Source organism: Oncorhynchus kisutch, linkage group LG6 (assembly GCF_002021735.2).
Source record: "Oncorhynchus kisutch isolate 150728-3 linkage group LG6, Okis_V2, whole genome shotgun sequence".
NCBI lineage: Eukaryota > Metazoa > Chordata > Actinopteri > Salmoniformes > Salmonidae > Oncorhynchus > Oncorhynchus kisutch.
In genome coordinates, this window is record NC_034179.2 from 77,910,223 (window position 1) to 77,936,595 (window position 26,373).

Here is a 26,373-nt window from a genome sequence, read left to right on the forward strand (position 1 = left end):
ACTAAAACAGTATATTTGGCCACACCTTCTTTGTAATATGTAGGCAGGCTGACGTGCGACCCAATGTTCACTTCCTTTATATTATTGCTTAGCTGAAATAAATTCAACAGTGTGGAATCCTGTTAAATATGTTTTCTTTATTTCAATAAATATATGTATTTATTCATGTTATACACTTGTCAATGAGAACTGAGGAGTCCTCAGGGTCATTCGTAGTTGAAAAATGAAATGTTGACATTATAGCATAGAGAACATTTCAATGAATGAATATTCAGACATGATAAGAATGACAGAAAATGTACAGTGCACTGCTAGCAATGCACATGGAAGCCCATGGGGACTGTACAATATCGAGTGAAACACATTTTCTCACAGCACCACAACAGTAAAATCCCCTTTGTCTAGTCTAGACAAGTACAATGCATCACAAGGCATCCACTCAAGGTTGTCAAAAAATAAAACAGGAGAAAAGATCATGCAGCCAAAATGTTTTTGACTGAGTTGACTATTACAGTACACAGAATACCAGATGTGCAAAATAATACAACTTCCTCTGTAGCTCAGTTGGTAGAGCAGGGCACTTGTAACACCAGGGTAGTGGGTTTGATTCCGGGGACCATACATAAAATGTATGTACACATGACTGTATGTTGCTTTGGATAAAAGCTTCATGCTAAATGGAAAACATTATTATCAGAACATCATGTGGGTGTTCATGTCTGAGTGGTTTAGGAGAGGAACGTTGTAGCCTAGTCCAGTGGTTTATGACGGTTGAGATCCACAGAAGGAGGTGATGGGCAGGCAGAGCAGGGAGCAGAAGGAGGGGTGCAGTGGCTGGACCTGACCAGGCCGGCTCCTGTGAGACCTCCAGTCAGAACCGTTACCTGGTTTACAGCACAACGACACCTCACACCTACACACAACAGAATAATTATTGGGTCAGCAACATGTCATGTAAAATCATTCTGTAGTATACTGTATATTGGCAGCACATGATCAGGCCTGTGGTTGGTTTAATTGATACAGTACCTGATGACGCTTTGGATGATCTTCTTCTCATCCTGGTCCAGACACACAGGGAAGGTGATCCCACTGCCACCACTCACCTGGACCTTGTCCACCTTCACCTCTGACCTGGAGATCTGCTGAGGGGAGAGGTCAAGGATGCAAGGGACACGAGTTAGTCAAGGTAAGCCACTACACATGACTGTTCATGACAATTTCCATGAACTGTGCTGTTTGGCAATTCTCAGCAACAAACAAGTCATCAAATTAAGATCCTATATCTGTAATTTCATGCAATTCTACAAATTGTGCCATGTGGTGGAGAGAAAAATTGCCAGTTTTAGATCTAATTTCCTGTAATTCTACACATTTCCCCATAGGATGGGGAAACATTTTTGTAATTTTCTTAAGCGAATTTCCTGCATTTCTACACATCTTGCCATGAATTATGCCATGTTAATATGATATCTGAGTCAGAGTGACTAACAATATCAATGTGGCCAATGGGTAAAGGGTCGGAATTCGACAATGATTATTACAAGTTGCTGGCTAGACTATTGAGTGACTGTTATTGACTGATTAACAGTACTAAGAGAAAACTCTCCGGACCGCGGACCGTCTCCGGAGGTTCTAGACCGCGGACCGTCTCAGGAGGTTTCAGACTGTGAAACGTCGCTGTACGCTCTGGACTGGGACCTGTCGCCGAAAGCTCTGGACTGGGACCTGTCGCCAGAAGCTCTGAACTGGGAACTGTCGCCGAAAGCTCTGGACTGGGACCTGTCGCCGGAAGCTCTGAACTGGGAACTGTCGCCGGAAGCTCTGAACTGGGAACTGTCGCCGGAAGCTCTGGACTGGGAACTGTCGCCGGAAGCTCTGGACTGGGAACTGTCGCCGGAAGCTCTGGACTGGGAACTGTCGCCGGAAGCTCTGGACTGTGGAGCCGCACTGGAGGCCTGATGCGTGGGACCGGTACAGGTGGACCGGGCTGATGACACGCACCTCAGGGCGAGAGTGGGGAGGAGGCACAGGACGTACTGGATTGTGGAGGCGCACTGTCTAGGTCTAGAGCGTAGAGCTGGCACAACCTGTCCTGGCTGGATGCTCACTTTAGCCTGGCAAGTGCGGGGCGCTGGCACAGGACGCACTGGGCTGTGAAGGCAGAGCCGGCGCAGGATATCCTGGTCCGAGGAGGCGTACTGGAGACCAGGAGTGCTGAGCCGGCACAACCTGTCCTGGCTGGATGCTCGGCAAGTGCAGAGAGCTGGCGCTGAGCGCACCGGGCTGTGGATGCGCACTGGAGACACAGTGCATATCACACGCTCCTTAAAGCGAGTGCGGGGGGAGTTGGCTCTGGTCTGAAACCTGGCTCCGCCAACCACACCGGGGTTGCCTCTCATGCTTGCGTCTTGGTTGTGAACCCCGGAGTCGTCGTTGATCCTCCTTCGCTGCCTCCGTCTGCTTCCATGGCAGGGTCTTGTCCCCTGCCATTACCTCCTCCCAATGTCCATGATGTCCTCCACTCCCTTTTCTCCCGGGCCCAGGATCCCTGCTCCTCCTGGCCATGCTGCTTGGTACTTTGGTGGTGGGATCTTCTGTCACGTTCGTCCTAATGAATGGACCAAGGCGCAGCGTGCGTAGAGTTCCACATATTTTAATAAATCGAAACTCACCAAACAAAAACAAACAAGCACAAACGAAACATGACGTTCTGGGCTGCTCACAGGCAGCTACACAAACACAAGATCCCACAAACATAATGGGGGAAATGGCTACCTAAATATGATCCCCAATCAGAGACAACGATAATCAGCTGCCTCTGATTGGGAACCATATCAGGCCAACATAGAATTATAATTCCCCTAGATAACCCACCCTAGTCACTGTCATGCCCCAACCACCATAGAGAATAAACAGCCCTCTATGGTCAGGGCGTGACACTAAAACAGCCTGAAGGTGTGTTGGGTCATTGTCCTGTTGAAAAACAAATGATAGTGGGACTAAGCGCAAACCAGATGGGATGGCGTATCACTGCAGAATGCTGATTAAGTGTGTCTTGAATTTGAAATAAATCATTGAAGGTGTCACCAGCAAAGCACCCCCTCCTCCTCCATGCTTCACGGTGGGAACCAAACATGCAGAAATTATCCGTTCACCTACTCTGCGTCTCACAAAGACATGGTGGTTGGAACCAAAAATCTCAAATTTGGATTCATCAGACCAAAGGACAGATTTCCATCAGTCTAATGTTCTTTGCTCGTGTTTCTTGGCCCAAAGCAAGTCTCTTCTTATTATTGGTGTCCTTTAGTAGTAGTGTCTTTGCAGTAATTTGACCACAAAGGCCTGATTCACACAGTCTCCTCTGAACAGTTTCAGAGAGATGTTTCTGTTACCTGAACTCTTTGAAGCATTTATCTGGGCTGCATTTTCTGAGGCTGGTAACTCTAATGAACTTATCCTCTGCAGCAGAGGTAACTCTGGGTCTTCCGTTCCTGTGGCGGTCCTCATGAGAGCCAGTTTCATCATAGCACTTGATGGTTTTTGCGACTGCACTTAAAGAAACGTTTAAAATTCTTGAAATGTTCCACATTGACTGACCTTCATGTCCTAAAGTAATGATGGACTGTAGTTTCTTTTTGCTTATTTGAGCTGTTCTTGCCATAATATGGACTTGGTATTTTACCAAATAGGGCAAAGCTGTCAACAAGGCAAAGGGTGGCTCCTTTGAAGAATCTCAATTATGAAATATATTTTGATTTGTTTAACACTTTTTTGGTTACTACATGATTTCATGTGTTATTTCATAGTTTTGATGTCTTCATTATTGTTCTACAATGTAGAAAATAGTTAAAAACAAAGAAAAACCCTTGAATGAGTAGGTGTGTCCAAACGTATATATATATATATATATATATATACAGTACCAGTCAAACGTTTGGATATATAGAAGATAGCCCTATTTGGTATATATATATATTTATATATTGTTTTTGTGGGTTGGGGGCCCCCAGGTGGCCGCGGGGCCCTAAGCGGTTGCTTATGTCTCTTCTGCCCAGGTGTCAAGCAATGTGTCTCTATTTCACCTGATTGTAGTTTTTCTTGGATTTGGAGCTCTGTATCTTCAACACCTCTGTCATTGTCAAGTGAAGACTCTCCATTTTAGAATCTAGATATAAACACATTATCTTGAGTAGTTCATGTCATATTTTCTAACAACTGCACAGGAACTACCAAGATTAAAATAACATTTCATGGGAGTTATGTCAAGAGAAAAAAATGACTAAATATGTGTAAAATATTACATCTATTTTTGTATTCATCTTTCTCAATTCATCTTCTTCAAAGCTTGCGGTAAGCCACATACCTAGCTGCTGAGGTCTCTTGCAGGCTTTCCTCAAGTTTATTGAGGTGCAAACCATGTCTGTTTCTGTCCTTTGACTCCTCCCACTTACAAAAACCTAAAATAGAATGATGGAAGGGTTGGAAAATAATGTCTCTCAAGTAATTCTGTAATTGTGTTTTTGAAAAAGTGCTAAATAATACCTTGTTATAAACAATATATAGTGCTAATGGCAGGGCCTCACGATCTCCATCAATCCCAAACCTTTTGCTAGCTGCACCTGTAACACAGAGGCAGTCATGACTAGATATTACAGTAGAAGGACAGACACACATATAGATTCTAGAATAAAACACAGGCATGTTTTGTTAAATAACCTTTGAGAGTGGTGTGTGTGTTTTTGTGCAAGTGCATGCATAAGTGTGCCTATGCGTGCGTGTTCGAGGTGGGCAAACTCACCCATGGCCTTGACGGCTCGTGTCCCTGCTGTGTGTCCAAGCTCCAAGGAATGGATAAACACCTCTCTTCTCTTCTCTCCCCCAGCCAGGGTCAGCTATGTCACACATAATTGAAAGTACTTTGAATGGCATGCACGTGTTTGTGTGAAAAACATCAGTCATGTGGACTCAATTATCCATTTACTGGTGTAGACAGATATGCCTGTATAGAATTTCCTTGTATCCTACAATGTTTCACAGTCTATCTGAATACAGTGTTGAAATACAGTACCAGTCAAAAGTTTGGACACGCCTACTCATTCAAGGGTTTTTCTTTATTTTTGCTATTTCATACATTGTAGAATAATAGTGAAGACATCAAAACTATGAAATAACACATATGGAATCATGTAGTAACCAAAATGTAATGGTCTGGGTGTAGCTGGTGCAGAGGAGTCAGGCGCAGGACAGCAGAGATGAGTAACACAAGTAACTTTACTCAAATATTCCAATAACATGTCGTAATACCAAGCTCACAATAACGGACCGAACATACATAAAACAATCACGCACAAAACCTATGGGGAAAACAGAGGGTTAAATAATGAACATGTAATTGGGGAATTGGAACCAGGTGTGTAAAACAAAGACAAAACAAATGTAAAATGAAAAGTGGATTGGCGATGGCTAGAAGGCTGGTGACGTCGACCGCCGAACGCCGCCCAAACAAGGAGAGGGACCGACTTTGGCGGAAGTCGAGACACAAAATATAAATAAAATAAATAAAAATATATATTCTGTTTTAGATTCCCACCCTTTGCCTTGATGACAGCTTTGCACACTCTTGGCATTCTCTCAAACAGCTTCACCTGTAATGCTTTTCCAACAGTCTTGAAAGAGTTCCCACATACGCTGAGCACTTGTTGGCTGCTTTTCCTATATTCTGCAGTCCAACTCATCCCAAACCATCTCAACTGGGTTGAGGTCAGGTGATTGTGGAGGGCAGGTCATCTGATGCAGCAATCCATCACTCTTCTTCTTGGTCAAATAGCCCTTACACAGCCTGGAGGTGTGTTGAGTCATTGTCCTGTTGAAAAACAAATTATATTCCCACTAAGTGCAAACCATATGGGATGGTTATCGCTGCAGAATGCTGTGGTAGCCATGCTGGTTAAGTGTGTTTAGAATTCAAAATAAATCACTGACAGTGTCACCAGCAAAGCACCCCCACACCATCACACCTCCTCCTCCATGCATGCTTCACGTTCGGACGGCCTGATCCACGTAGTGTCCTCTGAACAGTTGATGTTGAGATGTGTCTGTTACTTTACTCTGTGAAGCATTTATTTGAGCTGCAATTTCTATCCTCTGCAGCAGATGTAACTCTGGGTCTTCCTTTCCTGTGGCGGTCCCTATGAGAGCCAGTTTCATCATAGCACTTGATGGTTTTTGCGACTGCTCTTGAAGAAACTTTCAAAGTTCTTGAAATTTTCTGCAATGACTGACCTTCAGTTCTTGCCATAATATGGACTTGGTATTTTAACAAATAGGCCTATCTTCTGTATACCACCCCACCTTGTCACGACACAACTGATTGGCTCAAACACATAAAGGAAAGTAATTCCACAAATTAAGTTTTAAATAGGCACACCTGTTAATTGAAAAGTATTCCAGGTGACTACCTCATGAAGCTGGTTGAGAGAATGCCAAGAGTGTGCATTGCTGTCATTAAGGAAAAGGGTGGCTATTTTGAAGAATCTCAAATATAAAACATTTGTAGATTTGTTTAACACTTTTTTGGTTACTACATTATTTTTTTGGTTACTACATGACTCCATATGTGTTATTTCATAGTTTTGATGTCTACAATATTATTCAACAATGTAGAAAATAGTAAAAATAAAGACAAACCGTTGAATGAGTAGATGTGTCCAAACTTTTGACTGGTCCTGTATGTATTAGTTAAAGTAGGACCGGGCTCACCTCAGCCTGGTAGAGTTGTAACAGAACAGGCTGTGCTGCATTTCGACAGTAATACAGCACCAGGTCTGCCAGGAGGAGAACGCGCTCAGAGGAGCTGCTATCTGAGTCACAATCCACTTTAGAAGTTGTCTGGGAAATTACATTCATATAGAAATACAATCCCCAGTTAGGATAATTAAAGGACACATGATGGTCTGTTTGAAAAGGAACCCAGGTGAAGTTGTAATTGTGGTACCTGGCACAGGACATCAGAGGACAGGCTGAGGAGACTGAGCACGCTCTGTTTGTACCAGGGGTCAGTCATGCCTATCAACTGGGCGATGTCAGTGGTGCTGTCCTCAAGTATAACTGCATTTGACTTCTGGATGTGACAGCAAAGATAAGATAAGTTGTACAATGTTAGGGTTAGGAAGAGATTATAAGCTCTCATTGTCATATCTAATGGCACGTCATAATGTTTTAGTCTTCTGTACACAACTATGAAGTCAGCTGTAGATAATGCTCTTGTCCTCTTCTGGAAGAATCAAGAAGCTGGGTATTCTCACCGTAGATGTTGGGCATTTCAGTAGACTCCCTAGGTGCCCCTCAGGCACTATGGACATTCCTCCTGGACCTCCCAGGTTCCCTCTCTTCACAGGGACAAAGTAGAACTGCAGCCTGTAGGCCCTGGTGAGGCGAGGACACCTGCTCTCCCTCTGCTGTAGGTCAGTGTAGGCCCTGGCCAGCCTCCCTGCCTCCCGGTCCCCCCCAAACACTACCACCCTGACTAGGGTGGACATCTCCACCCCATCCCCCTCCTCACAACTCAGAATGGGCCTCTTCCGGACACACACGTGGTGACTCTGGGGAAACGGTCCATCTGAGGTGGGGGCAGGCACCCCTGAACTGCGGGGCAGGCGGGGCAGGCGGACCTGTCTAGGCAATGACTTGGAGCGCTTGAACAGCGCCCCAGATGGGCCGTCTCTAATGACATCACCACGGGAGCCCATGCTCTGTGCGCGTCGGCAGAGGGAGGAGCTGCGTTGGGACTTGAAGAGCATGGAGAAACGCTGGCTGAGGTGGACTTTTGACTTTGGTCTCCTCCTGGTCTCTGGTTGACCGTCATCTGTCTCCAAGTCCTCGCTGAAGTCACTGTCCACCCCAGAAGACTCAGACAGGGTGGAGGGCACAGACAAGCTGGAGGACAGGGAGTAGCTGGAGAACATAGAGTCTTTGGAGCAGATGGACACAGTGGAGATCCGGTGGTCTGTGTATCGGTTCTTTATTGTTTCCTCCTCTGTTTCCTCATCTTCATCATCGTCCTCTCCCTTGTCTGTGGGAAGGTTAAAGACTGGGAGCTGGTCCAGCTCACTCTGAAGAAGGTCATTTAAAATGTCTGAACGAATACACAGAATTACATCATTAACAGTCCACAGACACAAAGGCTATACAGATTTTACAGTATGGTGTTGAAATATACTGTCTTGAATATGGAGAAAGAAGCAATGGGAAAGAAGCTCATTACCGAAGTTGTCCTTATCCCAGGAGTACATGTGACATTTGGCTAAGGGCAGCGTCAGTGTATGGACATTTCCTAATAATAAGAGAAAGATCCAAGACTAATCAGATCAAGTATGATCAAGCATTGTATGTGACACTGTGAGTTTCTCAGATTATTACTCATTTGACTTCCTCATCTGTCTATCTCTAATCATCTCCAGTCCGTCCTGTTTGCCCAAAGTAGACCAGCTTATCTGTTCCAGGAACGCCTCAGATGGTGAGATTATGATGAAGCATGTCGTAAAGTTCTCTCACCAGGGCTTGTATGGCAGTCTGGAGGGGGTATGCCAATGCTCTCCACCAGCCCCTTTAGGCTCTGCAATAGACTCTCTCTGGCTGCGTCTGGGTCGTGTGTAGAGGCTGCCGTCTCCAGGGCCTCTGTTACTGCAGTCACAAGCTGCTCCAGATCCTCTGCCCCTTTTGACTGTTTGACAAATACAGATATTGTATAACCTGTTTGCTAGCAGTATATGTATGATACAGATTATCTGCAGTAGTGTTGGTGCACCATGCATAATGCATATATGTATAAATCCAAAATGAACAACCAAAAAGACGTTAAATTAAGGAGCTAGAAAATGGTGAATGTAAAAATGTAATTTATGACACTGGAGTATAGATAATCATATAGAAATGCCTATGTGACAGTAGGTGAAGTAACTGAACTGTGAACACGTAATTTAGTAATCACATATAATCACACATACCTGCAGTGCATGATGCAGTATCTGGAGGGGGTACTTGGTCCCCAGGGCAGCCTGGAAGGCATGTTTGATCAGGGTGATGGAGGTGTCCCTCTGGGAGTGACAGACACCACTCAGCTGCTCAGAGACAGACAGGAGCTCGGGAGGGACATCCTCGCCTGGGCTCATTAACAATACCGTCCTAATACAGTCACACACACAAGTTATGATCACACACACACAACAAAGAGGAGAACAGTGGTTTGTGTTTAAATGTTTCAAGTTGGGGCGATGTTGAATGATTTAATCACGGATGGTCTGTGTTGACTTACATAGTTTTGGAGTGATTGGTGGTGGTGGTGGTCAAGCCCTGTTCTTCTCTCAATAGTCTTTGAAATGAGATACCTGGTGGAAATACAGTATAAGTGATGGTACTGTTTGTATTGTATTGTTTAAACCAGGGCTCTCCAACTCTGTTCCTGGATAACTATTCTCCTGTAGGTTTTCGATCCAACCCCAGTTTTAACTAGCCTGATTCAGTTTATCAACCAGCTAATTGTTAGAATCAGGTGTGCTAGATTAGGGTTGGAGCGAAAACCTACAGGATGGTAGGGTTGGAGAGCCCTGGTTTAGACAATAGTGCCACCATGTGGAAGAAAATGGAACTTGAATCAGGACAGTGACAAGTGACAGATGAGATGAGACCCATACCAACAGGAAGGCTGTATAGAGTCAAGGGTTCAATACCTGGTGCCCTGAGCTCCTGCTGGATGAGGGAGAGCAGGTGTCGGCTGGCGCTGCAGCAGGGCTCCGGCCAGGACAGGAAACAGTGGAACACCTCACAGGCATCCTGCAGCACCCCAGAGTCGGGGGAGAAGTGAGGGGTCTGAAACAGATGAGAGATATTTACTGGATCATCGGAGAACTACGCTACATTGGACTGGTCTGAGACTGTCCACACGTGCGTTTCTGGTCATGGTTGGTGATGATGAGTTTCTGTGGTGTGGCGGTCTACTGTATCTGGGCTCACCTGCAGAAGAGTAGAAGAGAACAGGAGAGCCAGTGGGACCACCAGCTCATCCTGGGACTGCTCTAGAACCTACAGAATATAGAATTACATTACAGCTATATTACAGCTCCATTACAGCTACATTACAGCTACATTACAGTTACATTACAGCTACATTACAGTTACATTACAGCTACAATACAGTTACATTACAGTTACATTACAGCTACATTACAGTTACATTACAGCTACATTACAGTTACATTACAGCTCCATTACAGTTACATTACAGCTACATTACAGTTACATTACAGCTACATTACAGCTACAGTAAATTACACAGATGTAGAACAGTTCATTACATGGAGAGCCATACCTCCCTAGTTTTCCTCAGAATCTGCTGCAGTAGGATGATGAAGTTTTGTGGATCTCGCTTCACTAGTTCCTCTAAACTCCAGCGGTTTATGCACAGGCCAGCTAAACACACAGACAAACACACAATGTAGGACAAATATACTCTTACTTCCCCTTTCAGTAGGAATGGTGGTCAAATCCAAACAATCATACTGTGTACATAAAATTGACACTGTGCTGTCCATATTTAATACCAGTTTATTTAAGTGGGTGTGGACAAATGTAAAGTACTTATATCGCATTACAAACTGGGTGGTTCCAGCCCTGAATGCTGAATGGCTGACAGCCGTGGTATATGAGATCGTATACCATGGGTATGACAAAACACTTATTTTTACTGTTCTAATTACGTTGGTAACCAGTTTATAATAGCAATAAGGCACCTCGGGGGTTTGTGGTATATGGCCAATATACCAGGTATATTGTAGTATCCAGGCACTCTGCGATGCGTCGTATGTAAGAACAGCCCTTGGCCATATACCACACACCCTTGTGCCTTATTGCTTGATTGTCACTCTGGAGTGCTGTGTTACAGCCTGATGCTTGATATATCATTTGTTCTTTTGAGTCACTAGGCCCTAGAAATTCCCTAGAAATTATCTCAATTTCCTATTTGACATGTGAGCTATGTCCTCACCCCCTCCTCCCCCATGTGTCACCTCTTTCATTTCCCCTTTGACTCATGGCGAAACTAGTTGACCCAACATTTTAACACTGTTTCACAACAATGGGAGTATTTTTTATGAATGAAAACACACATGATTGACTGCATAACCGATGTACCACATTCATTAACATTCAGATGTGAAAGTGGTGAAATTTCACACTGATTAATCATATCCGGATATTACATTTGGATTTTGAGATGATTGAACTTCCTTCTTAAGAGATGTGCTTTTCAAAGAACATTAGATCAGTAAATCTAAGTGATGAGGCTTACCGTTCCAGGGCTGTGTGTTGGGAGAGCTGTGGCCCAGACCATAAAGGCACCTCTCCAGGGCGTGGTGGATACGGTCCTCTGTGCACGAGGTGTGCTCCATCTTAGATCATCTCCTGCAAAAGCATCACAGGATTTTGAACAACATTGCCGTTTTTTTCTTAATTACTTGCAACCACAAGTGTTTGATCTGTGGATGGCTAAAAGCTGTAATAAATAAATGGTGATGGAGAAGTCTATCAGAAAAGAACACTTCCATGTTTCAGCAGTGTGAACTCCCCTGGCTCTTTGTTAACCCACAGACTGATGATCAGATTGGGCATATATTAAATAAGAGCCTTAGGCCCAGAGTAAAGCTGCTGTGACCTCTCACACAGACCTGGGTCCCCATGGGGCCCTATATTTAACCTGGAGGGTCTCTTTCTTCATATGTGCAGACAGGAATATTGACAGGTCATTGTGAAGTACAGCTGGGGTCCAAAGGCAGCCCTGCCACTGTTGCCATGCAACAGGGACTGAGATGTCAATAGGAAACTGAGGGCCACCTGTGGCAAAACAAACAGGAAAAGAGCCTCCCTATTATGATTACTTGGAACGTGACTAAGGAAGCACTCCGAGGGTAAAGTTTATACCCTACATGAGATGAGGAGATATTTAGATGTAATGGCAGTTCAAGATCACTCTGAAACTTTATATCATTTCAGCCAGTAGTTTTGAAAGTGATGCTCACGAGCCAAAACGAGTCCCTGTTTTTTGTGTACTATGTCATCCAATTGTGTACGACATCATCTGTTTCGTGTGATGTTAGGAATTGTGCAATTTGTATGATGCAGTATTATACAAATGTAGCAATTTGTGTGATATGTTACAAATCCAATTTGTGCAATATGTTACATATTTGTTGTGCTGAAGATCCCCGGAAGTGTATCTTTAAGGCAGGAATGTGATGACATGGAATAATACAATTACATTGCCCTACTCACTGAAACCTTTCCTGTGCACACGTACCATATTTACAGTTCTGTTGTGTGAACTTGATGGTAGCTTTTCAGATATGCTACATGACCAAAAGTATGTGGACACCTGCTCATCGAACATCTCATTCCAAAATCATGGGCATTAATATAGAGTTGGTCCCCCTATGCTGCTATAACAGCCTCCACTCTTCTGCAAAGGCTTTCCACTAGATGTTGGAACATTGCTTCGGGAACTTTCTTCAATTCAGCCACAAGAGCATTGATGAGGTCAGGCACTGATATTGGGCGATTAGGCCTGGTACGCAGACAGAATTTCAATTCATCCCAAAGGTGTTTGATGGGGTTGAGGTCAGGGCTCTGTGCAGGCCAGTCAAGTTCTTCCACACCGATCTCGACAAACCATTTCTGTATGGACCTCACTTTGTGCATGGGGGAAATGTCATGCTGAAACAGGAAAGGGCCTTCCCCAAACTGTTGCCACAAAGTTGGAAGCAAAGAATCATCTAGAATGTAATTATATGCTGTAGTATTAAGATTTCCCTTCACTGGAACTAAGGGGCCTAGCCTGAACCAAGAATAACAGCCCCAGACCATTATTCCTCCTCCACCAAACGTTACAGTTTGCAGTGTGCATTAGGGCATGTAGCGCTCTCCTGCCATCTGCCAAGCCAGATTAGTCTGTCTGACTGCCAGATGGTGAAGCATGATTCATAACGTCAGAGAACGCGTTTCCACTGCTCCAGAGTCCAATGGCAGCGAGCTTTACACCACTCCAGCCGACGCTTGGCATTACGCATGGTGATTTTTGTTTGCGGCTGCTCGGCCATGGAAACCCATTTCATGAAGCTCCCGATGAACACGTTGCTTCTAGAGGCAGTTTGGAACTCAGTAGTGAGTGTTTCAACCGAGGACAGACGATTTTTACATGCTACGGGCTTCGGCACTCAACGGTCCCATTCTATGAGCTTGTGTGGCTTACCACTTAGCGGCTGGGCCGTTGTTGCTCCTAGACGTTTCCACTTCACAATAACAACACTTACAGTTGACCGGGACAGCTCTAGCTGGGCAGAAATTTGACTAACCTACTTGTTGGAAAGGTGGCATCTTCTGACGGTGCCACATTGAAAGTCTCTGAGCTCTTCCGTAAGGTCCTTCTACTGACAATTTTCTACTTGACATTACTGTACTGGCTCTGGCCAGAATTCCAACCTCAGCAGAGGAAGCAGGTGTCACCCTGTGACACTGTTCCTGTGATCCATGGTGCCGGCCGGAGGACTCCCACATAACACAGGGACAACAACACTGTACTGGGAGCAACAATAACTGAGTGTGTTGGAGTACATGAAGCAACACCACAACGATCATTTTGTGACTTGGTTAAGACTGTTGTTGACAGATTGTGTGGATGATATGTTGAAAGAGGAACAGGAAACGAAGGCTTTAGCAACACTTTGCTTTTGCAGCAACGTTTTTTGGAAGTTTTAGAAATTTCACACCTCTGCAAACTGGGCCCATTTTCTAAGAAATCTAAGCGACTGATCTTGGTTTGCACCAGAGGTGAGATCAGTGTTATTGTTGGGTACAGAGGGTAGCAACACTGCACACACACTCAACTACAGCTTAAACTCAAAACTTGAGTCTCAATTATTTTCCTTTCCCAAGTCTTGAGTCAAGACATACACCATCAAGTTCTTACACAATGTCTAAATTATTCTAGGAGATAGGACCTGTTGACATTTCATCAAAGCAGTAGACCGGACACTAGGTGAAGATTGTTAAATCTTACCTGCAGCTGTCCTGAAGGGTATGTGTCATTCAGTAGTGCTTTATATCCCAGCCATTTTTTTCCATCCAGCTGTGGCTCACCAGTGGAAGGGACACGAATACAGTGACCACATCCTTCACTGTGTGTGCTGCCACAGACCAACGAAAATAGATGATCCAAATTCAAAGTCAAGTGAGCATGTGTAGCTAAACAGGAACTGAATGAAAGTCATGTTGAGGAGGTAGTTGGCATTGTGGTGGTATGAGGGCAGGGCATTTCAAATTAATTTATCTCATTTGACATATTGTCAAGAGATTGACAGCTTGTCAAAGTAATTAAGTAGGCCTACTTCTATCTAAGTATCAGACAGATTATAATGTCTGAAAAATGGCATAACATTAACAACTTCTGGTCAACTGAAACTGTAAAACATATTTGAAGCCTTAAAGTTAGACCCAGCGACACGACATATGAAGTAGATGCAAAAAATTAACAGCATAGTGGGTGTCCACAAGATAGCACAGCCACAAAGTCAAAATTGTCTATCTTTTAAAAATTCATGAAAACAAACATTTGCTTTTTGGTCTTGATTTAAGGTTAGGGTAAGGTATAACAGCAGTGTGGTTAAGGTTAGGGTTAACGCAACGGTAAGGTTTAAAATACGATTGTATAGGACATTATATAAATGTCCTATATAGGACATGTTTTAGCCATAATTTAAATTTTGTTGCTGTGGTAACTAGTGATGACCAGCAGTGTGTCAATTTCCGCAACAACTAAGAGTGTTAAAGTGCGAGGCTCAATTGCTCTGCTGTTTTGGTGCCCTGGCTAATAAGCTATGGGCAGCGTGAAGTGAACCCTTGCACATGCGCTGCGTGTGACTGTGTGAGAGTAAAGTCTTGCATCTCGCTCCTCTCAATATCTGGGTTTTAACTAGATGGGATACCGCTTTGCCAGATTTGACTTCTCATGGCAGGCTAGGAGAACTTAAGCAGAAGGTTAGGATAATTCACGTATCAGGTTAGGATAATTATGTTAAGGTTAGGAAAAGGGTAAGGTTAGCTAAAAAAAAAATATTTGATCAAAGTTGTATTCCTTCTAGCCATGACCACGAATCTGAAAAAAATTGCCACACAAATTACACTTTTTCAATATGGGAAATTTGTGGAACATTCAAATGGATGTGACATTGGTTTGCTTTTGGCCCATTCTTTTCCATTTTCCCAATCAAGCGTACTGAGCTTCAGAGTAGCCAACAAACGCAGACACAGTCAGCAGTAATGTCTCAAGGATAGATTACTATGAATTCCTTTATCGTAACAGTACTTCCCGCCACAGCACGATGTCGCTGCTTGCGTATAATTTACTGAAGTTTGGCGGGACTTCTATCGTTACATTTCACAACGTATGCTACAGAAGTACTTCAATAATACGGTTAAGGCTGAGATGAAACCTGTTGTATTGGCACTTTTGTGAGATTCGATGTAAACTTGTTTTGGTATTATTATTTATCAGTTATACCTGCATCTGCTATCCTGTTGTGGCACAGGTGGTAACTTGAGAAGAACACTGAAGTTGTCTAAAACGTGTCATTTTACCTTTATTTAATTAGGCAAGTCAGTAAAGAACAAATTCTTATTTTCAGTGACGGACTAGGAACAGTGGGTTAACTGCCTTGTTCAGGGGCCGAATGACAGATTTTTACCTTGTCAGATCGGGGGTTTGATCTTGCAACCTTCCGGTTACTAGTCCAACGATTTTTACCAGGCTACCTTTACTAGGCTACCTGCCGCCGCTGCAATTGGACCTGCCAGCTGTGTGATCTTTGAATAATTGAAATAATAAGAAACAAAATCCTAATATCATTGTTGTTTTAATAATATGATGTAATAAGCTGAATACAAACATATTTCAAATACATTTGAGTTGAGGTATATTTTATCATTTATTGTTACACACCAGTGGATGTCGTTGTTCTTTCTTTTAGCTCTGCGAGCATCTCCGTATGACCTCAAGCTCTGCTGGATAACAGGGTCTCGCTTCTCTGTTCAAACAGTGAGAGCGTCAGAAAGGGAATGGGACAGACAAGAGACAGAGGTAGACAGAGGTGTGACTGAGTGGAAGACAGAGTCAGGGAAGCTAATAGCGAGCTGGTCCTTCCAATTTATGTCTAGAAACACAGAAAAGGGCAAACTAGCGGTAGAATTTCGTGCGTAAAAAGAGAGTAGGCTGCCCTCTATATTCTTAAGTTTTACAACACTTCTCTTCCAGGCTGAACAGTTATTCGGAGGTAGTGTCCTCTGTGGAGTTTTCTTTGTCTCGTAAGATGATTTCATTCACATACATGTGCATGACTGTTTGTGTTTCATCTGTTTATGTGTGGAGAACAAAACACAGAAATGTACATAGGCTATTGATTTAATATTAACATGTATGAATGGTATTCTGCTTGTTTGTCTTCACCATGGATACTTTCAGATGTAGGCTAAATAGCATTTATATATAGAGGGTCACATATATATATATATATATTATAGGCTATTCATTTTGCAATGCATGACATGATAATGTTCCTCTAAATCTACGTAACAAACATCTTAAATATGTCTCTCTTTTTCTACGACTACATTTCAGCGCAAGTGACACTAAAGAGCACGGATTACAATGATAAGGATTTCAGAGGTTTGGGTCACCTCGGTGGCCATTTCTCTGGTGGTTAAGGGGGCTCTTGGAGGTTATGGGATGAGTATGTTTGCTGCCCAGTCGTCCCCTCCAGACCCATGCTATGATGAGAACGGCAACCCCCGGAGGTGCATCCCCGATTTCGTGAACTCTGCTTTCGGGAAGGACGTGCGCGTCTCCAGCACCTGTGGAACCCCGGCCTCAAGGTACTGCGTCGTGACCGAGAAGGGTGAGGAGAGGACTAGGGATTGCCACACCTGCGATGCAGGGGACCCAAAGAAGACTCATCCACCCGCGTATTTAACTGATCTCAACAACCCTCATAACCTCACCTGCTGGCAGTCAGAAAACTATGTCCAGTATCCTCAGAACGTCACGCTCACTTTGTCTTTGGGTAAAAAATTTGAGGTCACCTATGTGAGCTTGCAGTTCTGTTCACCCCGACCCGAATCTATGGCTATCTTCAAGTCAATGGACTATGGCAAATCCTGGGTTCCTTTCCAATTCTACTCTACCCAGTGTAAGAAGATGTATAACAAGCAGAATAAGGCGGCAATTACCAAGCAGAACGAACAAGAGGCGATTTGCACAGACTCTCACACGGACATGCACCCGCTGACAGGTGGGCTCATTGCGTTCAGCACCTTGGATGGCAGACCTTCGGCGCACGACTTCGACAACTCTCCCGTGCTGCAGGACTGGGTGACAGCCACCGACATCAAGGTGGCGTTCAGCCGACTCCATACGTTTGGGGATGAGAACGAGGACGACTCGGAGCTGGCTAGAGATTCCTACTTTTACGCGGTATCAGACCTGCAGGTTGGCGGGCGGTGCAAGTGCAACGGCCACGCTTCAAAGTGCGTAAAAGATAGGGAAGGAAACCTGGTATGCGAGTGCAAGCACAACACCGCGGGGCCGGAGTGTGACAGGTGCAAACCTTTCCATTATGACCGTCCTTGGCAGCGCGCAACCGCAAGAGAGGCAAACGAATGTGTTGGTAAGTCAACTATTTACCCTTGTAACCCAGAGCTTTGCGCTATAACGTTTTTTTTTTTTGAGATTTAAATGTCACTTCTAAATTGCAAGACTCATAATGATCGAAAGTATTTTGTGTGATTGCGCAGGTTTCTTATTATGCCTTGAAAAACGCATTTTAAGCATAGTCATTATCCAGTTCTTAAATTCAAATTCAATTTAAGCATCTCACATTGATCCAATATGAATTAGGCTTTGTAAACCACCGATTGTTTTTGCCTAATTAGTTATTTTTAAATCGTTTAATTGTGTCAAATAAAACTAATCCACCATGCATTCGTAAATTACACCAGTGAATTCATTACCCTGTTCAAATATGCTCTATCTGATAACGATTCAAAATGGGAAAACCACAGTAATTGTGAGGAGGGGAATTAATTAAGGTATATCAACCAATTTGAAAAAGTCAGCATAATGTATATCAAATGTTGTCGCCAATAACCAACTTATTGTGTTAATGTAAAAAAATGGATTTTGTTGAAAATTATTTAATTGAATGATTTGAATTTAATAAAGTGAGGGCTGGTCCGTGTTCCAAACTTTGTTTTTATCACCCAAACCACCATACAAAAATGGAATGGCATAGTCCGTTTAATTTACATAAAACCAAACGCTGATTAGCTACACATTGCAATGATTTATGCAAAACGTAAATCAAAACCAAAATACAGATTTTTAGGAAAAATATAACCACAATGTGTTGGCTTAATAAATTATTTTTTTAAACTTTGTTTTATGATACAATATTTGACACTTATATCAAAATGCATTGTAATACTCATCAACGTTGACTAGCCTTGGATTAATTAACATTTAAATCACTGAATTAATTAACTTCACCCTCCTTTAAAAATAATGGACAATTTTCAATTCATGAATTGAATAGTATTTCATCTCATGAATTGAATGAGTTGACACCAACCATGACAATGACATATTTCTACTGTTTAGAACAACACATCATAGATATTTGTTTGAAGTATGTAACCACATAAATCATCGGAGAGTAAAATTGTTAGATATTGATATCAACAAATGGAAATCCCCCCCCAAAAAACAACAACAACAACAACAACAACCTAACAAGTACATTTAAATACATTTATAAACATGTAATCTTGGCATACTATCCATTTTGGAGGACATAAAAAGCAGATGATTACTGTTTAGTCTAAATGCTTTAACTAGGTTTATATTTTACTCTCAGAAATAATCCCTGAAAGAAAAGGCAGGAAGTTATTTCTCCAAAGGAAGTGCGGGTGCTCAAGTGCGTAATTCCATTTTGAGCAGCGTTTCCGACTGTAGTAGCAGTTCAATAGGAAGGAAACGTTTCCGCTGCAGAGATAGTTATGTTGTGTTTCCGACTGTAGTAGCAGTTCAATAGGAAACGTTGCCCCTGCAGAGATAGACCGCAGAGTTATGTTGTGTTTCCGACTGTAGTAGCAGTTCAATAGGAAGGAAACATTGCCCCTGCAGAGATAGACCGCAGAGTTATGTTGTGTTTCCGACTGTAGTAGCAGTTCAGTAGGAAGGAAACATTGCCCCTGCAGAGATAGACCGCAGAGTTATGTTGTGTTTCCGACTGTAGTAGCAGTTCAGTAGGAAGGAAACATTGCCCCTGCAGAGATAGACCGCAGAGTTATGTTGTGTTTCCGACTGTAGTAGCAGTTCAGTAGGAAGGAAACATTGCCCCTGCAGAGATAGACCGCAGAGTTATGTTGTGTTTCCGACTGTAGTAGCAGTTCAATAGGAAGGAAACATTGCCCCTGCAGAGATAGACCGCAGAGTTATGTTGTGTTTCCGACTGTAGTAGCAGTTCAGTAGGAAGGAAACATTGCCCCTGCAGAGATAGACCGCAGAGTTATGTTGTGTTTCCGACTGTAGTAGCAGTTCAGTAGGAAGGAAACATTGCCCCTGCAGAGATAGACCGCAGAGTTATGTTGTGTTTCCGACTGTAGTAGTAGTTCAGTAGGAAGGAAACATTGCCTATGTTGTGTTTCCGACTGTAGTAGTAGTTCAGTAGGAAGGAAACATTGCCTATGTTGTGTTTCCGACTGTAGTAGCAGTTCAATAGGAAGGAAACATTGTCGAGGCAGAGATAGACCACAGAGTTATGTTGTGTTTCCGACTGTAGTAGCAGTTCAATAGGAAGGAAACATTGCCGAGGCAGAGATAGACCGCAGAGTTATGTTGTGTTTCCGTAAGCAGGTGCTTTTACCAGATTGGATGGGTGACTAAGGTGGTTTTATTGATATTTTTGGCACATAGAGAATAAACTTCCACTTTGGGCCAAGTCAACTATTCAGAGGGGGACAAAACACGAGGTACTTTGAAATCAGAAGTAAGTTTAATTCCATCAGTAGAGTATAATTTTCAACAGATTTGGGTGCTTGTATCAACAGTACCACACAGCATATAAACAGAACCACACAGAACAAACCTCATCTACAGTGAAACAAAACCTGGAAAAGAAACAAGTTCTGGCACTGCCATTGTTTGTTCAATGACACAGAACAAGTGAACAAGTTGTTCCCCTTGCCCTCTGCATTTTGCCTGTGCAGAGCCAGCATGTCAGTGTGTTTTACTGAAACAAAAGGTTGTCACTTGTGGCATCCATCATGCTGTCAGAATGAGGCCCCTTTCACCACCTCACTTTCTATGTCAGCAGTATCATTAGATAAAGCGTCAGAACAGGCAGAATAAGCATGCAGTCCAAGGGAAGGGAAGGGAATAATAAGGGTGGCTTGACACCTCGTTGTGTGGAATGGGCGAGGGAGGCTGTTATTCACTGGGCTACAGCCCAGCTCAGTGGTCTGGCTAAAGGGGCTCAGAATGGCTGCTGCTAATGATCTTTCTGGGATTCCGGTTGGCCCCTGACTTTGAGTACTATCGAAAGTGAAAGAGAGCGGTGGAGAGACAGAGAGAGAGGTTGAAAGACAGAGAGAGAAGTGGAGAGACAGAGAGAGAGGTTGAAACACAGAGAGAGAAGTGGAGAGACAGAGAGAGAGGTGGAGAGAGAGAGAGAGAGAGAGAGAGGTGGAGAGAGAGAGAGAGAGAGAGAGAGAGAGAGAGAGCAGTGGAGACAGAGAAGTGGGGAGATAGAGAGAAGTTGCGAGAGCGAGAAGTGGAGAGACAGAGAGAGAGAAGTGTAGAGACAAAGGGAAGTGGAGAGAGAGAGAAGTGAAGAGACAGAGAGAGAGGTGGAGAGAGAGAAGTGGAGAGACAGAGAGAGGTGGAGAGACCGAGAGAGGTGGATAGACACAGAGAGAGGTGGAGAGAGAGAGAAAAGTAGAGACAGAGAGAAGTGGAAAGACAGAGAGAAGTTGAGAGACATAGAGAGAGAGGTGGGGAGACAGAGGGAAGTGGAGAGAGAGAGAGAAGCGGAGAGACAGAGAGATAGGTGGAGATAAAGAGAGAAGTGGAGAGAGAGAAGTGGCGAGACAGAAAGAGGTGGAGAAACAGAGAAAGGTGGAGAAACAGAGAGAGAGGTGGAGAGACAGAGAGAGGTGGATAGACAGAGAGAAGTTGAGAGACAGAGAGGTGGAGAGAGAAAGAAGTGGAGAGAGAGAAGTGGAGAGACAGAAAGAGAGGTGGAGAGACAGAGAGAGATGGAAAGACAGAGAGAGGTGGATAGCGAGAGAGAAGTTGAGAGAGAAAGAGAGAGAGAGAGTGCTAGAAAGAAAGACAGATAGTGATGGAGAGATGGAGAGATGGAGAGAGAGAGGTGGAAAGAGAGAAGTGGAGAGAAAGAGAGAGATGTGGATATGGGAGAGTAGTTGGCTACACTGCAGGTGCTGCACTGGGGAAGTAAAACAATATCCATTTCCCATGGCTTTGCATGCGGGGAGGCCATCATATTTAGTGGAACTGCATTCTTATTGGCAGCCGTTACCCTCTCATTGCATTCCCATCCAATGATGTGGCATGCAAAGCAAGTTAGTTAATTTAAACCAAATTCAAATCTTCCTGGTTGGATTTGCCTTTAATTTTGCATCTTAGATGCTATGAGGAAAATACATCTCAATGATCAGCTTCATCTGTTGCCACCACACCCACAAAGGCCAGTGATTGGTTTATCATTGAAGAGATAAATGAAGGAGATAAATAAACACAGAGAATTGGCTCCTCCCCTGACCATCAGGTTTTCTCTTCCAGAAGAGGCACATCTCTTAAATTCATCCCAGCTGCTTTGTATTCCAACCATGTACAGCGTAGCATTGACCCTTTCGCATCAGACCTACTCTCCTCACTTCGTTGACTGATGGGGTGTGAAGGAAACTGTGGGAAAGACTTGCCTGCCAAGTGGCCATTGAGGCAAGTTGAAAATGGTAGCCTTAGTCACTCATACGTGTAATTTTGCACTTGTTCAATTTTAACTTTGTTTTGAACAGAGGTTAAATGCAACGCTATTATTTCATTGAGATGGGGCTTTGACCTTACCGGGCTTTTACAGTTGTGGAGCATTTGTGCGTCCAAGCCTAATTATTGATTTCATGTTCTCCTCTTTAATGTATGTTATAGGCTTTTGGCCCACTGATGTCAAATCAAATCAAATCTAATTTATTTGTCACATACACATGGTTAGCAGATGTTAATGCGAGTGTAGCGAAATGCTTGTGCTTCTAGTTCCGACAATGCAGTAATAACGAACAAGTGATCTAACTAACAATTCCAAAAAAAACTACTGTCTTATACACAGTGTAAGGGGATAAAGAATATGTACATAAGGATATATGAATGAGTGATGGTACAGAGCAGCATAGGCAAGATACGGTAGATGATATCGAGTACAGTATATACATATGAGATGAGTATGTAAACCAAGTGGCATAGTTAAAGTGGCTAGTGATACATGTATTACATAAGGATTTATTTATTTATTTATTTATTTTTATTTGACCTTTATTTAACCAGGTAGGCAAGTTGAGAACAAGTTCTCATTTACAATTGCGACCTGGCCAAGATAAAGCAAAGCAGTTCGACAGATAAAACGACACAGAGTTACACATGGAGTAAAAACAAACATACAGTCAATAATGCAGTATAAACAAGTCTATATACAATGTGAGCAAATGAGGTGAGAAGGGAGGTAAAGGCGAAAAAGGCCAAGATGGCAAAGTAAATACAATATAGCAAGTAAAATACTGGAATGGTAGTTTTGCAATGGAAGAATGTGCAAAGTAGAAATAAAAAAATAATGGGGTGCAAAGGAGCAAAATAAATAAATAAATAAAAATTAAATACAGTTGGGAAAGAGGTAGTTGTTTGGGCTAAATTATAGGTGGGCTATGTACAGGTGCAGTAATCTGTGAGCTGCTCTGACAGTTGGTGCTTAAAGCTAGTGAGGGAGATAAGTGTTTCCAGTTTCAGAGATTTTTGTAGTTCGTTCCAGTCATTGGCAGCAGAGAACTGGAAGGAGAGGCGGCCAAAGAAAGAATTGGTTTTGGGGGTGACTAGAGAGATATACCTGCTGGAGCGTGTGCTACAGGTGGGAGATGCTATGGTGACCAGCGAGCTGAGATAAGGGGGGACTTTACCTAGCAGTGTCTTGTAGATGAGGTTGCAGTCGATGATATAGAGTACAGTATCTACGTATGCATATGAGATGAATAATGTAGGGTAAGTAACATTATATAAGGTAGCATTGTTTAAAGTGGCTAGTGATATATTTACATCATTTCCCATCAATTCCCATGATTAAAGTGGCTGGAGTAGAGTCAGTGGCATTGACAGTGTGTTGGCAGTAGCCACTCAATGTTAGTGGTGGCTGTTTAACAGTCTGATGGCCTTGAGATAGAAGCTGTTTTTCAGTCTCTCAGTCCCAGCTTTGATGCACCTGTACTGACCTCGCCTTCTGGATGACAGCGGGGTGAACAGGCAGTGGCTCGGGTGGTTGATGTCCTTGATGATCTTTATGGCCTTCCTGTAGCATCGGGTGGTGTAGGTGTCCTGGAGGGCAGGTAGTTTGCCCCCGGTGATGCGTTGTGCAGACCTCACTACCCTCTGGAGAGCCTTACGGTTGAGGGCCTTTCTGTATGTAGAGGGAGAGTTGGAAAGTTCCTGCCAAGGCCTGGTAATTCAGCATGGTCTTCTTTTCTCTCTGAGCTGGGATTCTCTGGCAGAGGGGTAGTATCAGTCACTTGCCACTGGCTCCTCCGCCATGTTTGACCTGTTGCTTTACACAGATCTCTGCATGTGTCTAACCCCCCTAAACTATCAACATAACAAAGAGCCTGTCACAAAGAACCAGAGAGAGAAAGCAATTGAAAAGAAACTGTCCAACCCCCTGGTTTATAGTACATATTACAGAAAGGACAAAAGGGAATTTACATGTAGATTGAAAGAGGATACAAACGACGCATGGCATGCACCTGTATTCCCTTTGTGACAAACCTATAAAACAGCCACACTCTCTCACAAGATGCTCTTTTCCCTATAATTGTTATCAGCATGTTTTGTACACTGTTGAAAGTATTTGGCAGCTATCGAACAGAAACAGAAGTCATTCTTGGTTTGGACTGACACGTCTACCACCTACAGGGATGTTGAATTAGATGTGATTATATCAATATCCCACAGGCTCTCCTCCCGAGCGGTCCAGCACATACTTGTGTTGGACCAACACTAAAAATAGTGTCAAAGTGTGCTAAATCTTTATGTGAGCTCTTAAATCACCCCGAAAGCCCACTGGATTGCGTTCACTATGTCTCAAAGGGAACCGTTTGGAGAGAGCATTTTTAAAGTAGAAGTTCATGTTCTACTGCAGAGGTTGTTCAGTCAAAAGACCCTGTTATAGAACACAGAGCTTTGTTTAAACGGTGATATCTCTGGTTGAGCTATCCCACCTGTCTGGTAAAAAGTGAAGAGGAGACAGGCTCTAACAAATCCCATGCTTTGACCCCATGTTGACGAGGCCTTCAGCAGCTCAGTGAGTTTCTCTGCAGGCCTGTTCTTTCTCCATGTGGCTGACTGGGACCATTGACATTGACAGCTCAGTTCTTTCTCCATGTGGCTGACTGGGACCATTGACATTGTTTCTGCTGACTCTAGTCCGGCTGCCTTCCCCTGGGCTGCCAGTCTGGGTCGAGGCCGGGGCTGCCCACCATCTGGGTCTCATTCCGCTTCCTTTGTAGCCCATGTGACAGGAAAAATAACTTATTGAAAAGATGATGTCATAGATGTTCTTGTAGAGGAACTCTTCGGCCCCAAGCAGCCATCATCTACTGCCAGGGGTTAGGTCCATCTGGATTTGGTGACCTGTTTGTAGGTTTGGATTTTTTGAGTTATTAATCCTTATTTAGAATAGTTTTATATGATTGTTATTTCTATTTAGTTAATAACCATTATTTTCTCTGTTTTAGCAAATATTTTTTTCGTTAAAGTATGTAGCATATTAAGTGAAAGTATATTGGAGCAAATAAAATGCTTTCACTTTATTGAGTTACTTGTTTTGTATGGATAGTTACTTGTTTTGTATGGATAGTTACTTGTTTTGTATGGATAGTTACTTGTTTTGTATGGATAGTTACTTGTTTTCATAGAATACAGTATTTCTTCATGAACATAGCTAGCAAAGAAAGGTCTCATGGGCTGAAAGAATGCAACATTCAATTATGGGTACCAAGCAACAGGAAATTTGCCATGCAGACCTAAAAATGAATCTCTGTAAAATATATATATTTTTTTTGAATGAAAGAGAAAAATAACCAACAAAATAAAACACAAAAATGAAAACAAGTAGGAGAGAGAGGAGAGCTTTTTGAGCAGTTAATCAGAAGCAGGTGGGTTGCAGACAGGTCAGTATTGGGAGTCTCTCAACAGACAGATGAAAACTCAGACACCTTTAAACGCCCCACTGGGAATAGAAGGTCAGTTAGACTGCACTTAGACTAAAATCATATCATTAGGTCATATCATTTGGCCTCTTCAAGGAAAAAGTACGGTCTGCGCGTTTGTAGAGACGCATACTGTATATAAAAAACAATGTCAAATTTGCAGTCTTAAGAAAATAAAAGAATCTGCGGTCAATATCAGGAGTTCTAAAAGTCCAAACGATGAACCTCTATGCTAACAAGGTAATGAATAGCAGTACATTTGGGCTGTTACTCATTCCAAAACATCCCCAGACTAATTCTGTTCCGTAACTGAAGTGGAAACTACAGTGTATCTCCATATGGTGGGCCTGCAGGACAGTCCTTTTGGCACATCAGCCTGTGTGGATGTGGTGAGCTGGGAGGTTTCACTGTATACAGAGAGACTAAAAAACAAAGACGTATATTTTTGAGATCTCAAAATCCAAGCTCTGGTGGAATCCAGTGTCCTCTGGGCAAATGCTTCATGTTTTTGGGGATTTTGTTTCGTTGAGCTTATAATTCAAGGCAGACATCAACGTAGAGCCAAAAAGGCTTTACTCTGCCTTTTAAGACAATAGAGAAAATATTCTATGGCTATGTTGTGGACGGCGGTTTGGAGAGGTGGCCCTCAACATTTGGAAGGAAATGGTAGCTTTGGTTTAGGATTCCTTTTCTCTTGACTCTGATGTCAGAGGACCATGAGGGGTCATTTCACAC

General features: G+C 43.1%; 2 protein-coding genes across 4 annotated transcripts in view; one reads left to right on the top strand and one right to left on the bottom strand.

Moving 5' to 3' along the window:
- Window positions 1–117: 117 nt before the first annotated feature.
- Window positions 118–14,305, bottom strand: LOC109893523 (phosphoinositide 3-kinase regulatory subunit 5). Of its 3 annotated transcripts, none has more exons than XM_031827739.1 (18): window positions 14,108–14,305; window positions 11,348–11,460; window positions 10,370–10,470; window positions 10,015–10,083; window positions 9,732–9,870; window positions 9,317–9,389; window positions 9,009–9,186; window positions 8,557–8,698; window positions 8,267–8,335; window positions 7,308–8,137; window positions 6,998–7,123; window positions 6,763–6,891; window positions 4,802–4,895; window positions 4,546–4,622; window positions 4,367–4,460; window positions 4,086–4,168; window positions 1,030–1,145; window positions 118–913 (listed from the first exon to the last, which is right to left on the bottom strand). In XM_031827739.1, the coding sequence occupies exons 2-18, from the start codon at window positions 11,445–11,447 to the stop codon at window positions 763–765; spliced, it is 2,571 nt and encodes an 856-aa protein (XP_031683599.1). In that variant the 5' UTR covers window positions 11,448–11,460; window positions 14,108–14,305; the 3' UTR covers window positions 118–762. The 3 variants fall into 3 exon arrangements, with proteins under 3 accessions (XP_031683599.1, XP_020342360.1, XP_020342359.1); XM_020486771.2 differs by having other exon boundaries at window positions 1,030–1,142; window positions 8,557–8,725; XM_020486770.2 differs by having other exon boundaries at window positions 8,557–8,725.
- A 1,827-nt stretch (window positions 14,306–16,132) lies between these two features.
- The window catches only part of LOC109887580 (netrin-1), a 41,336-nt gene continuing 31,095 nt past the window's right edge, over window positions 16,133–26,373 (top strand). Inside the window, exons 1-2 of the mRNA XM_031827740.1 lie at window positions 16,133–16,407; window positions 16,721–17,765. Of these exons, the coding sequence (XP_031683600.1) occupies window positions 16,751–17,765 (1,015 nt within the window). The 5' untranslated portion in view covers window positions 16,133–16,407; window positions 16,721–16,750. The remainder of the gene's footprint in view (window positions 16,408–16,720; window positions 17,766–26,373) is intronic.